Raw genomic sequence first — 14,056 nt, forward strand, 5'->3', positions numbered from 1 at the left:
GGCAGAAGTCATCTTCACACAAATAACTTAATTTTGAAACATTCAGTCTGCCTTCAAAAGAAGTTTTTCAAAGATATACATCAACACCGCCACTGCACTAAAGGTTATTACTTCATAAAAATCAAAACTTCAAATAACACGTAACAGTGCTGGTGTTTCATAAAGAAGATTGTAATCTATACTAACAACAAACAAGACAAAATAAAAAACTACCTGGGAATAAAATTCAGATTCCAAACAATTTCAATATTCTGCTAATTATAACAATATGTATTTAAATTAAACACATTTTTATAAATGAGGACATTTTAGCATCCAAGGGAAATCCAAACAGAAAACAAGGATTCAGGAGAGGTATGCAGATTCTCTTTTGCATTTTAATCAAAAATTATGTCCTAATCCTTTTCCCAATGTATACCTATATCAAATCATCACACTGTATACTTCAAATGCCTCACAATTTCATGTCAATTACATCTCAAAAAAAGTCTAGGATTTAAACTCATTAAAAAAAAAAAAGAGAGAAACCAACTTATGTCCCAAGCCAAACAAAGACTTCTCTTATATTCCATATGCCACCTTATCTATAAATCAACTTTTAAACCTCAAAATAGCCTCTTCTGGGAGGGAATATAGAGAGAGTTATGACTGATTTGCATTGTATGGCAAAGGCCAACACAACATTGTAGAGCAATTATCCTTCCCATCTTAAAAAAAATCTGAAAAAAGTAAAACAACAAACCCCCCCCCAAAAAAAAAGTTGCCTCTTGTATGTGAATAAAAAATTAAAACATGTTTTCTATTGTAATATACATACTAAAATACTTTGCTTTTTTTCAACCAAAGAAAAAAAGACACTGACCACACATTGAACCTCAGAATTTTGAAGCTAGAAGGCTTCTCCAAGACACACTGCACTGAGACTCTTGGGCCGGCCAGCTCTCCAGGTCAGACTGAACTTTCTAAAACATTGTGTTTTGTCATCTGGAAGACAGGAGCTAACTGTACAATTTTTCATATAAAAACAGCCTTTGAGACACCTGTCTCCCAGAGTGCTTCTTTCCTGACCATTTTGTCACTTATTTTGCGTATTACAGTAATTAACCTGACATCTTGCCCTTAGTAGCTATTTCTTACTATGTCAGCTGTGGTGGCCACGTAGCCACCTTAGATAAATGAAGCTATAGAATGGGTCATTCTGACCATTGGGGTTGCCCTTTCAGCAGGACCAACTCATTCTACCCAGTCACCAGATTTAAGAACCAAGGTAACAGTGGACTTCCCTGTGGTCCAGTGGTTAAGAATCCACCTGCCAATGGAGGGAACACAGGTTTGATCCCTGGTCCAGGAAGTTTTCACATGCCATGGGGCAGTTAAAACCATGTGCTGCAACTACTGAAGCCCAAACGCTATGGCACCCGTGTGCCCTAGTGGGCTCCATTCTTTCATCAACAGAAGCCTCCACAACATGCAGCCCCTGCCCCACAACTAGCCCCAGCTCGTCACAGATAGAGAAAGCCCACATGCAAACAGCCAGACCAGTCAAAAAGAAAAACTACACTTTTTTTAATCCCATGCCTTAAAAATAAAAAAAAAAAAAGACTACACAGTGATCGATAATTTCCCTTTATAATTTTTTAAACCAGTCTCTCCAAATAAACTTATTGAACAACGTGTATCATTCTCTTATACTTCAATATTAGAAATTTAGTTAGTTACCTCTCTTAAAACAGTGCTTTTGTAGCCTCGATATAATCCTTGGATGCCCTGAAACAAATAAAAAGCCAACAGCTCAGAAAGTCAGAATAGCAGAGACTTCTAAACAACATTCTGCATAGAGCAGATTAACCTTTTCTAGAGTTTGAGTTTTAAAATATTCAATATGACCACAATTCTCCAAGAGGTTAAAGGTGCTAAACTGGCCTAAGGTACATAAAGCTCAGGTTAGCTTCCTTTCAAATGAGAACATCATTTGTAATAAAATAATAAAGCTGATTACAATTCAACTAAGCTTTACTAGTTTTCAACATTTCGTCTCTTGGGAAAAAAAATACTTGAGATTCTTTAAATAAACGTATTTTCGAAAGTAAATGCAGACAGAATGCTATCCTTTCATATAAAAACAAAATTATATTTATATTTTGTATTTTCAATCATCAGACATGATAAATTCATAAATAATCTCTCAAAAGTGATAAATACCTCTGGACAAGCCTTGATCTATTTAACTACCCACATGATTCAACAGGGACCCTTCCCTGGACTGATCTCATTCACAAGATTAAATACTCAATGTCTCCTCATCGAGGTGACAGAGGGATCATTAAAAATAACTCTAAAACCTGGACTCAATGAAATTTTCATGAGATTGATTTCCATTGAAAAAAAAAAAGATGGGGGTGGGGGGCTTCTGTAGAAACTATAAAGAAAAGCAGCTCAATGGTCCCCAGTCACATGCTCAGCAAGCATGGTTTCTGACCCACAGGTTAACACGAGCCAGTATAAGACGAATTACAAGTATATACAAACATTATGACAGGGGTCACTAGTGTCAGTTCATTACCACAGGTCTCTTCCATGGTTCTCAAATTCTGCAGTGATGTTTTAATACATCTTTATTCACTTTATATATTCACTATTTATTCTTTTTCTGATTCCAAAAGAACAGGCCAATTACAATGTAGGACACATACTTAATGGGTTTAGAAATTTGAAAAAGAAAATTGAAAATAAGAAATTGAAAACAATGGAAAGGCAAAGATAATCTCAGCATTAACAGCCGCTATAATCGGACAGTGAATTTAGCCTTAAGCTCTAAGGCTCCTGGGATGAGGGCCACAATGTTCCTATCAGCTACAATAAAATACCCTCAATACGAGAGCTTAGAAACATATTCTCAGGACGCCCCGGTGGCCCAGTGGCTAAGACTGTGCTCCCAATGCAGGGGGCCCAGATTCGATCCCTGATCCAGGAACTAGATCCCTCATGCTACAACTAAGACTCGATGCAGCCATAAAAAACACACATGTTCTCACCTCTTGACATAAGATGTTAGAGAAAATGTGAAATGTTCCTGAAGAAGCAGATACTTGTGCCCTCTGCTTAACTACTTCAGAAGGAACTCGAATCAGGCAGGCAACCTAAAATACACAAATTTAATTATATCCTTAAAATGAAGTAATTGTTATGAGAGTGGAAATTTTTTTATAAGCAAAAACGCAGTTAAAGAACAGCATAATGTACAGTGCTCCCTGCAAGACATCAAAAGGGTTTTCTGGTTTTGTTTCTTTTTTAACCTAAAATACTCAGAGCATTCATGGATATGCATTGTTCTCTGGGGATCCTCCCACCTCCCGCCTCACTGCTCCAAGCACACCTGCCTATATACCCCTCCATGGGAAGGAGCTCATGTACTCTTTCTGAACTCCCAACACCTAGCAGGGCCTCTGGCGTTCACATGACAGCCATCTCAAACACGTCTGCTTGAGGAATGGATCCAAAGTGCCTTAGCTTTGCTGGAGTAATACACAATGACAGAGGCAAGACTGAAACATCAGCTGATTACCCCAGTCTTCCATTCCACTCCATTCCCAGCCTCAACCTGTTCACAGCTCCAGCACCCCTGACCTCCCCACCACTCAAAAGCTGAGCAGTAACTCCAGGCACTTTTGGGCCCTGCTCCAGCATTTGAGTAGACTTAGGTCCTGCCTGGTCCATACCATTTGTTGACTAGACCAGTCAACAAATAACTATAACATCACCCTTGGGGACATGCCAGCGTCAGTTACACAGCACCTCAATCTCACACATCCAGGACTCTGCTTTCAGTATACTACTTATCTTTAGAGAATCAGTCAGCAATAAAGAACTGGTCATATCAGAAGGGACTCTGCCCACTGGAGGACAGAAGGCAGCAGGGAACAGGGAGGGAGACACATAAACTGGCATTTTAAACTGTTATAATGGAAGTCCTACATTTAAGCCTCCACAGACCAAGCAGTCTGCCAAGGGTACAATTTTTTTTCTCCAACTTGGAATTCACACACCTGACTCTGGTGTTCAGTGTTTGGTATACGGTTGCGGAAATTAATTAAAAAATTTTTAGAATAATGCATTTCATATACATGAGGCACAATAAAAAATGTGGACACTTTTTCTTCAATAACACATGCAGCAAAATGGAAACAAAAACAAGAAATTTAAGAAAACCATACCATCAAATAGGATACTTGCCATTTTCAATCTGCAGTCTCCTAATTCCCAGTTTGAGATTACTACCCAACTTGGATATTATATAAGGCTTTGTCTTTCTAATATTGCTGCTGCTGCTGCTAAGTCGCTTCAGTCGTGTCCAACTCTGTGCGACCCCAGAGATGGCAGCCCACCAGGCTCCCCTGTCCCTGGGATTCTCCTAAGTAGCACTTAATATTAAGGTACAAACTGGGCTTCCCTGGTGGTTCAGCAGTGAAGAATCTGCCTGCTAATGCACGAGACTTGGGTTCAATCCCTGGGTCAGGAAGATCCACTGGAGAAGGAAATGACAACTCAATCCACACTACTCGTGCCTGGGAAATCCCACTGACAGAAAAGCCTGATGGGCTACAGTCCATGGGGTCACAAAGAGTTGGACACGACTTGGTGACTAAATAACAGCAACGACAAAGGTACAAATCAGCAAACTTTTTATATAAGCAATCAAACAGTAAATATTTTAGACTTTGCAAGCCACACGATCTCTGCCACTACAGCTGAACACAAAAGCAGCCAAAGATAGTAATAGGTATGTGAATGGTGCAACTGTGTTCCAATAAAACTTTATTTAATAACAATAGGCAATAGTTTGCCAACCCCCACTCCAGGCATAAACACTAGCAAATCCTTCCTTCATATTCACCTCAACAGAAGCAAAGCACACACAGAACAGATGTAGGCCTCAGCAACCCCAGGACACAAGGAACAGAGATGGTATGTGATGTGATTCTAGCTGTCATGGAGTCAGCTAACATGGCCGTATCACCTCTGAAACGTAGCTCAGAAGTAACAGTACTTTCTGTGGATGCACTCCAACTGCTATAACAAGGATAACAAAGAATTAATGACCTCACGTCATTTTTCTCCCCAAACTGACAAGACTTACAGAACAATATCATCTACCCTGATTTTCTTCATTCATCAATCACTTGAATGCTTTTTGTCTGCAAAGCTATTTGCAATTCGGGCCAGTTTATCTTTCCACCCATAGCCTCCTTTCACGTTTACTGATTCAGTTCAATAAAAACAGATGGAGCCAGATACGGCACAAGAAACTGCCTGGTAAAGAAGACTAAGAAGCTGCCCTGACCCCAAAGCACCCACAGTCACGTAACAAACAGTTTCAACAATGCATGGCAAGAAACAGAATAAAACTTTAAAGAGGCAGAGACAAGTATCACAGCAAATGGAAAGGAGGGGTATTTAGTCCAACATCCAGGCTGAGGGAAAACGAAAACTGTCAGATATTATGCCTTCAGAGAACCTTCCAAATGCGCAAGAATTAGCTGGCGAAGAAAGGTGAAAAGGGCACGATGGGGAGTGAAGTAGAAAAGCACACGAGAATGAAAGCGGGAGCTCAGGGCAACAGTCTCCTTAGCATCCACGGTGTGTGCTCACCCAACCCGTCCCACACCACCAAAGCTGCAAGTTCAAGGGCAGAAGCCATGGGGAGTAAGACTGAATGGATGGCCGAGCCAGGAGGCCCCGTGAGCCACACACAGAGGTTGGACTTCAACGCACAGACAAGGGGAACAACTGGGAGAGCTGAGGCAGAGGACCTGCAGCGGCAACACAGACGGACTTGGAGGGCATGACGCTGAGCGAAGTGCAACAGAGAACGGCAAATACAGTATGGTATCACTTACACGTGGAATCTAAAAAAAACAAATACAATGGACCAGTGAATATAACAAAAGGAAGCAGACTCAGATACAGAACAACTTAGTAGTTACTAATGGGGAGAGGAAGTTGGGGGAGGGGAGTTACAGTGGTAGGGGATTAAGAGGTATAAACTATCAGACATAAAATAAGGTACAAGGAAAAAATAAGCGACAAGGATAAACTGTACAAAACAGGGAACATAGCCAATAATTTACAATAAATGGAGTATAATCTCTAAAAGTTGTAAACTACTGTATTGTATACCTGTAACTTACATAATACTTTACATCAACTATGCTTCAATTAAAAAAATACATAAAATACACACACAAAGTTCAGGCAGAAGAACGATAACCTGTGTGTGCTTTAGGGACATCACTCTGGCTGCAGCAGGTAGGAGAATACTTGGAAGATGAGACAGAATGGTAAGAGGCAAAGAGGAAGACAAAAAAAAGCAAAAGATGAGCTCTAAGAGTGCTACAACAGTTCTGTACAAGATACCAGGACATGAATATAGTTCAGAGAAGAAGGAAATTTGAGTCAGGGGTTAAATGAAAGGACCTGGTGACTGATAAGAGGTCAATATAGTGGTACTGTTAAATGAGACCAGGGGTCAGAGCAGGAAAACAGGTTCAGAGTTTAGACTGCAACATGTTGAGAAGTCTGTGGCACGTGTAAGGGGCTCTATCTGGTCAAGAAATTAGTATCTGACTAAAACTACAGAGTACCAGGGCTAGAGATACAGACATAGAAATCATCAGCATTAAGTGGTATAAGTGGAATCAAGAGAGTGAATTAGATTACCTAAGCAAACAGCAAAAAGGGAAGGTCAAAACGTCAAGAACAGAATCCCGAGGAACATCCATTCTTAAAAAGCAGACAAAAAGACTTGATCAGACATATGAGAAGGAAAAACTGCTGCAGTGAACACTGGTCTTCTGTGGCTGCCCAGTTTTCAATTCTCACATGTGAGCGGCTCCCCGACTGAAGAAAACAAAAGGTGTCAGTCACTCTTCTCCCTGGCCATGTCACCAGCTTAGGCTTCGCTTGTCAGCTCCTCCCACCCAAGGCTTTGCATCCTGAGCGACCCCGGCCAGTCCTAGCCACTAGCCACACGAGGCTACAGAGCACTGGCACAGCCACAAATGCAACTGAAAGCTGCTGTGAGCACAGCGCACACCAAGGATGCCGAACGCTTTAGTGTCCAAAAATACTGTAAACTAGCCCGTTAGTAATTCTTTCACCCTGGTTACATGTCGAAAGGTTAATACTCTGGATGCATGTGGACTGAGAACATGTATTAAAATCATCCAGCTAGCTTTTTATTTTTCACTTTTCTTTTACTAGAAAATGTAAAATTACACCATTGTCTTACAGGATCTTTCTGTTGGACAGTACTATTCTGGGGCTACCGGGAGAGCAACATCCAAGGTCCAGGGTCCAGGGGCAGTCAGCAGGCAGCGCCAGGGACAGCATCCTAACTGCACTGACCCTAAGGTACAGGCCAGATTGTGGTCCTTGCCATGGCTTCCCTTCCCATTCATTTCCCTCATTCTCCAGTCTTCCATCTATTCTATACTTAAACAGTATTCTGAGTCAATTACAGAATCTCTTTTGGATAAAGCAGCAAAACACCAACCAGTGGCCTGGGCAATAAATGACATTAAGTTGTCACCTAACAAGTATTTTGGTCAACATTTAGTGCAGAACCTCTACAAAAGTGAGCTAGAATCCATGCTCTTTCTCTTTCTTCTCTGCCAGCGCTGGCGTACTGGCCTTTTATCCACAGGCTTGCTGCCTCATGAGTAATGTGACTCAAATATCCTCCAGCATGACCCGGTCACACAACTGGATTCCAGGCAAGAAGAAAAGATCTCTTTTTTTTTTTCAGATGCCCCCTAGTGGGTATCCATTTGGCCATCATTGTGTGACATGGCCACCCCCTTGTAGGAAGGCTAAGAATATGTAGATCAAGAAAAGGGTTAGGGACATTGCCACCCAAAGCAAACCAAGGAAGAAAGAGAAAGTAGCAATGTCTGCCAACTTTCCAACCTTTTTTCTCACACGATAGCTAAGATCAATTTAAACTGCAAGCAACCAAGAATGCTGTTCAAGAGCTGACAGTCAAGGGGACCAGAGGGTCACGAGTCTCAGCCAGTGCCCACATTAGGATTAGTGAAGGTCCCAAGAATGGTTTCAGTGGAGGGCTGGGCCAGGAGAGTGAATTCACACTGAATTACAGTGAATTCACAAGTGATTCAGAGATAGAGATGGGCAAGTGTGGACAACTCCGAAAGAAAGCTGGGGGAGACACTAGGAGAGAGAGTTTAGGATGGTAAAAATATCTGTACGTGGGATGAGGGAAAGTTGTAACAGCAAGGCAGAGGTTGACAATTTAGGAAAGAAATGGCATGACACGTGAAAAGCCCCGAGACTATGGAAAAGGTACAGCCAGGGGCCCAAGCACATGCCTGCACCACGGCGCAGCATCCCTTTAATTGCACTGCCTTCAGCACAGGGTGCCATTCTGCATCCCAACTGGGCTGTTCATTCCAGACTTGGCTCCAGGAGGGGATGAGCAGTGGTCTGGGTGAGGGGCTTCAGACCTAGTCGGTGGCCCCAGCTGTGTCAGTGAACTCTCAAGCATTCCCATCGCCTTCTGGGGTCTAGCTTTTCTTATTTGACTTGTACTAGAAATCTTCATCACACCCTTGTAGGTTCTGATTTCCATAATTCTTAACTTTTGCCCATCACACTTTCTCTTTTTTAAGCTCAAAAGATTCTCTTTATTCTCCAAATAAACTATTTCCTGACTATTCTCATCCCCCCCAAAAAAAATTTCAATTGAAAATTTTTCACTTAACTTATACCATATAGTATTTGAAAATATACTGCTTTCTCTCATACTAAACATAAATAATCAGGGCAAAAACATGAATTAATTTTACTAATCAACTGGAATCAACAGGGGTGGGAGAGGGGACACGAAATGCTCTAGTTTATTTTTTTCCAAGTTGATTTTAGGTTTAATCGACCAAACTGCATATACCATTCTTTGGCATTATGTAGAAAGTAAATAAAACTACCCAAGAAGAGGGGAAATGACAAAAATTAATCATTTCCACAGAAAAACATTACCAATACTTCAGAATTTTCTAAATACATTTTCTTCCTTTGAACTGAATAAACTATTTTTATATGTATCAATAGTTACAAAAAGAATAGAAAAAACAGAGTGGGATTACAGGTGATTTTTTGCCTTTTCTGCCCAATTGCATTTTCTAAATTCTCCACAATGAACATGTATGATTACTTCGTAAGTTTCTTTAACGTAATTTCCAAGGGCAAAAACATTTGTTTTGAACCAAAGATTTTAAGTGAGGGACAAAATAAAATCAAAAGACTACTTAAAATACACTTTCAGAAACAATCCTACTGATTAGCACTGACAAAAACAACATTTAGTTTCAATTTTAACACACACACACATTAAATAGCTTACGACTAACTAAAACTGGATATAAATTATGTTATTCTTGGTGAGAGTACAAACTTCTAAAGCCATATTTATAAGCCAGGATAGGAAATAAAGTGCACTGAAACTTACATGAACCTTACAGGGCAGTTCCCAGCATCTAAAACTCATTATAGAAATGAAAAACAAATAAGAAAGAGAAAAGAAAGAAAAGGGTACACTAACTCCTTGTATTTTTCAACTCAAGAGGTCAAGAGTGAAATACGACCCCAATATGTCAAGAAAATAGGAATTGTCCACTTTTGTGCCTCAGCATAAATATTTATGGAACTTCATGCTTCATAACCCTCCATGTTCTTATGTTGATTTTTATTTCTTAAAAATACAGCAGCAGAAGAGAAATTTTGTAAAGGTCCTCCGACGAAAAACAATCTAACTAACAGAAGAGGTACAAAGCACCCAGCGTGGCTTCCTGACTTCCCTGGCACGGCAATTTTGGCCTAAGAGGCCACAAAGTAATGCTTCTATTTCCTTCGGCAGCTCCCCTGCCTTCCATTTGGTTTTCTATTAACTCTGATCTTTCTTAGATTTGAATCTGAGCCACACCAGAGTATTTCACTGCACAGGAACAAAAACATGTTACAGTCTCATGGCTGCGTGAAAGGAAATAAAGGCAATGTCGTCTGAGGGTCTTGGGGTATATCCGTTCTTCAGAGTGTGCTCTCCGCAGACACCTGGGGTTCAGTGTGAATCCATGGCACAGGGAAGGTGACATTTTCATTAAACCCCAAAATGTTGTTTATGTTAAACCTCTATCAAAAGACAAGACAAACAGGCTTTTCATAAAGAAAATACATGTCTCTCTTTTTTTTAATCAATGTTCAAATGCAACACTGACCTCAGGGGAATTTAATATATCAAAACTCTGATGAACTTCAGATTGAGAATGATTACAACATGAAAGTTGCTACCAAGACTTTTCTTTAGTTGACATAAATAAAAACTCTTCTGATATGTCTTTATTTTTGAAATGGGGAGCAGAATATCTCTTAGTATTCATGGAACACCAAGATGCAAAACTGTAAGTCCTAAAAGTAAGTGTACGAAAGGAAAGAAAATCACAGTTAACCTCAGTCTGATATTAGGTAAAATGAGTGAAGGCAGAGAAAGAGAGAGAGAATGAAGCTGCTAAAACACCCTGGTTCTTTCATTGCCCTACCCAAGCCCCACACCTCCACACATCACTTACCAGTCATTAACAGTCTCACTTCCAACCTCTCACTCTTGAAACCCTCTTCAAACTTGCTGGGTATCATCCACAGTAACTTTTATTTTATTTTTCACAGTAAACTTTATTAACACTATCTTTTACCCAACTATTTCAACACAGTTTACACACACAAAAAAAATACCTGAATTACGACCTTCCTGCAGGAAACTTAATAAACAGCCTAAACATATTAATTTCATATTAGAAGCTAATTATGTCAGTATTTAACATATAAATCAATCTGAGACAGAAGTTAATGAAGGTCAGGGAACTACTTGCCCTAGGAAGCAAGGATAAAACCCAAATCTTTTGATTATCATCTCCAGAATTTTTTCATTGAAGTATAATAGATTTACAATGTTGTATTACTTTTGGCTACAGCAAAGTGATTCAGTTTTATATACATCTCCTTTATCAGATTCTTTTCCATCATAGTTTATTATAAGACACTGCATATTGGTCCCTGTGCTATACAATAGGTCCTTGCTGTTTATGTATAGTTGTTTGTATCTGCTAACCCCTAGCTCCTAAGTTATCTCTTTACCCTTTCCCCTTTGGTAACTCTAAGTCTGTTGTCCATGTCTGAGTCTGTTTCTGTTTTGTAAATAACTTTTGTATTATTTTTTAAATTATACATATAAGTGATATCATCTTATCTTTCTCTGACCTGACTTATATGATATTCTCTAGGTCCACCATGCTGCTGAAAATGGTATTATTTCGTTTTTATGGCTAAGTAATATTCCACGGCAAGTGTTGTTCAATTGCCCAGTCATGTCCAACTCTTTGGGACCCCGTGGACTGCAGCACACCAGGCCCCTCCCTGTCCCTCACCATCTCCTGAAGTTTGCCAAGTTATGTTCACTGCATCAAAGATGCCACCCAGCCATCTCGTCCTTTGACGCCCTCTTCTCCTTCTGCCCTCAATCTTTCCCAGAAGTCTCCCCCAGCACCACAGTTCTTTATGGTATTATACATACATGTATAATACATACATTTATATGTGTACACACACACACACACACGCTCAGTTGGTAAAGAATTTACCTGCAGTACAGGACACACACACACACAGCACGCACGCACGCACGCACACACACACACACACGCACACTCAGTTGGTAAAGAATTTACCTGCAGTACAGGACACGCACGCACGCACGCACGCTCAGTTGGTAAAGAATTTACCTGCAGTACAGGAGACCCGGGTTCGATCCCTGGGAAAATCTCATGGACAGAGGAGCCTGGTGGATTGCAGTCCATGGGGTCACAAAGAGTCGGGCACGACTGAGCGACTAACACACACACACACATCTTTATTCATTCATCTGTTGATGGACATGGACATTTAGGTTGATTCTACATCCTGGCTACTAGAGTGATGCTATGAACACTGGGGTTAATGTATCTTTTGAATCATAGTTTTCCCCAGATATATGCCCAAGAGTGGGATTGCTGGACTGTATGGCAACTCTATTTTCAGTTTTCTAAGGAACTGCCTTCCTCTTTTCCCATACTGGGTGCACCAATTTACATTCCTACCAACAGCGTAGCAGGGTTCCCTTCTCTCCACCCGTCTCCAGCATTTACTATTTGTAGACTTTTTGATGATAGTCATTCTGACCAGTGTGAGGTAATACCTCACTGATGTTTTCATTTGCATTTCTCTAATAACTAAAAATGTCGAGCATCTTTTCATGTGCCTACTGGTCACCGGGATGTCGTCTTTGGAGAAATGTCTATTTAGGTCTTCTACCCATTTTTTGATTGCCTTTTTTTGTTGTTGTTTGGTTATTAAGCTGTACGAACTGTTTGTGTATTTTGGAAATTAAGCTCTTGTCAGTCACACTGTTTGCAAATACTTCCTCCAAGTCCACAGGAAGCTTTTTTGTTTTGTTTATGATTTCCTTTGGTGGCTCAGATGGTAAAGAATCCGCCTGCAATGCAAGAGACCCGGGTTCGATCCCTGGGTTGGGAAGATCCCCTGGAGAAAGAAATGGCAATCTACTCCAGTATTCTTGCCTGGAGAATTCCATGGACAAGAAGCCTGGCGGACTACAGTCCACAGGGTCACAAAGAGTTGGACAAGACTGAGCAACATACACTTTCACTTTGCTGTGCAAAACTTTTAAGTTTGATAGGTACCATTTGTTTAGTTTTGATTTTTACTGCCTTGGAAGACATGATACATATTTAATGAAAAATCTGGATCAATTTACATGCAACTAATGAACTTAAAGGTTCCAGGTTTAATTATCCGCTAATTCTTCATGTTTAAACCAGCAATGCCATAAGTAGTTCAACAGAAACTTAAAAACTGAGCCAATCGAAGTTTAATCACAAACTAAAGCTGCTTTCGAACGGTGGTGCTGGAGAAGACTCTAGAGAGTTCCTCAGCAAGGAGATCAAACCAGTCAATCCTAAAGGAAAACAACTGTGAATATTCGCTGGAAGGACTGACGCTAAAGCTCCAATACTTTGGCCACCTGATGCAGAGACCCGACTCACTGAGAAAGACTCTGATGCTGGGAAAGACTGAGGGCAGGAGAAGGGGTCAACAGAGGATAAGATGTTTGGATGGCATCATCGACTCAATGGACATGAGTTTGAGCAAGTTCCAGGAGACAGTGAAGGACAGGGAAGTCTAGCGTACTGCAGTCCATGGGGTCACAAAGAGTCAGACATGACTTAGTGACTGAACAACCACAAAAAATCTGCTTTAGACTTTGCATAGTAAACTCCAAGTGGCAAGTTAATGAGAGAAAAGAGACAAAGAGACAACAGAAAATGAGAATCCACGGCACTCCAAAAAATTTTTTAAAGCACAGTTTATTTACTTGTATTTTATTCCGCATTCCCAAAATTCTTTCTAGAAAACAAGTTTTCAAATTAAGAATACCTAACATTACCTTTTTCGACACCATCATTTAAATTTAAAACCCCTGCAACAGTTCATCTGCTTGTTAAGTCTGCCATCTTCTGGTTATAAATGGAATCACAGTTGTTGATAAAACACAAAAAGCAACTGATAAATCCTACTATACCTTCCTTGCGCTTAAGTCCCTCAGTCATATCTGACTGTTTTGTGACCCCCATGGACTGTCCAGCCAGGCTCCTCTGTCCGTGGAATTCTCCAGGCAAGTATACTGGAGTGGGCTGCCATGCCCTCCTCCAGATCTTCCCAATGCAGGGACTGAACCCAGGGCTCCTGCACTGCAGACAGATTCTTTACTGTCTGAGCCACATGAAAGCCCAATATCTCCCTTAGGGTTTAAATTATATCCACTGATACTGAGGTTTAAGTTTACTATGCTTTTCTCCCTTATAAGCCTCTTTACACATATACAAAGAGCCAATGAGCATAAAAAGATTTTTTTTAAGTATATATCTTCTCTTCC

The 14,056-nt window shown here is 40.4% G+C and overlaps 1 protein-coding gene across 2 annotated transcripts in view; it reads right to left on the reverse strand.

Annotated features, from left to right (window-relative positions):
• The window catches only part of SLC25A26 (solute carrier family 25 member 26), a 142,732-nt gene that overhangs the window by 110,765 nt on the left and 17,911 nt on the right, over positions 1-14,056 (reverse strand). For both annotated transcript variants that reach the window (XM_005695756.3, XM_018067000.1), the window contains exons 4-5: positions 3,036-3,140; positions 1,720-1,767 (exon numbers count right to left, since the gene is read on the reverse strand). In XM_005695756.3, the coding sequence (XP_005695813.1) occupies positions 1,720-1,767; positions 3,036-3,140 (153 nt within the window). The remainder of the gene's footprint in view (positions 1-1,719; positions 1,768-3,035; positions 3,141-14,056) is intronic.

Source organism: Capra hircus, chromosome 22 (assembly GCF_001704415.2).
Source record: "Capra hircus breed San Clemente chromosome 22, ASM170441v1, whole genome shotgun sequence".
Classification (NCBI taxonomy): Eukaryota; Metazoa; Chordata; class Mammalia; order Artiodactyla; family Bovidae; genus Capra; species Capra hircus.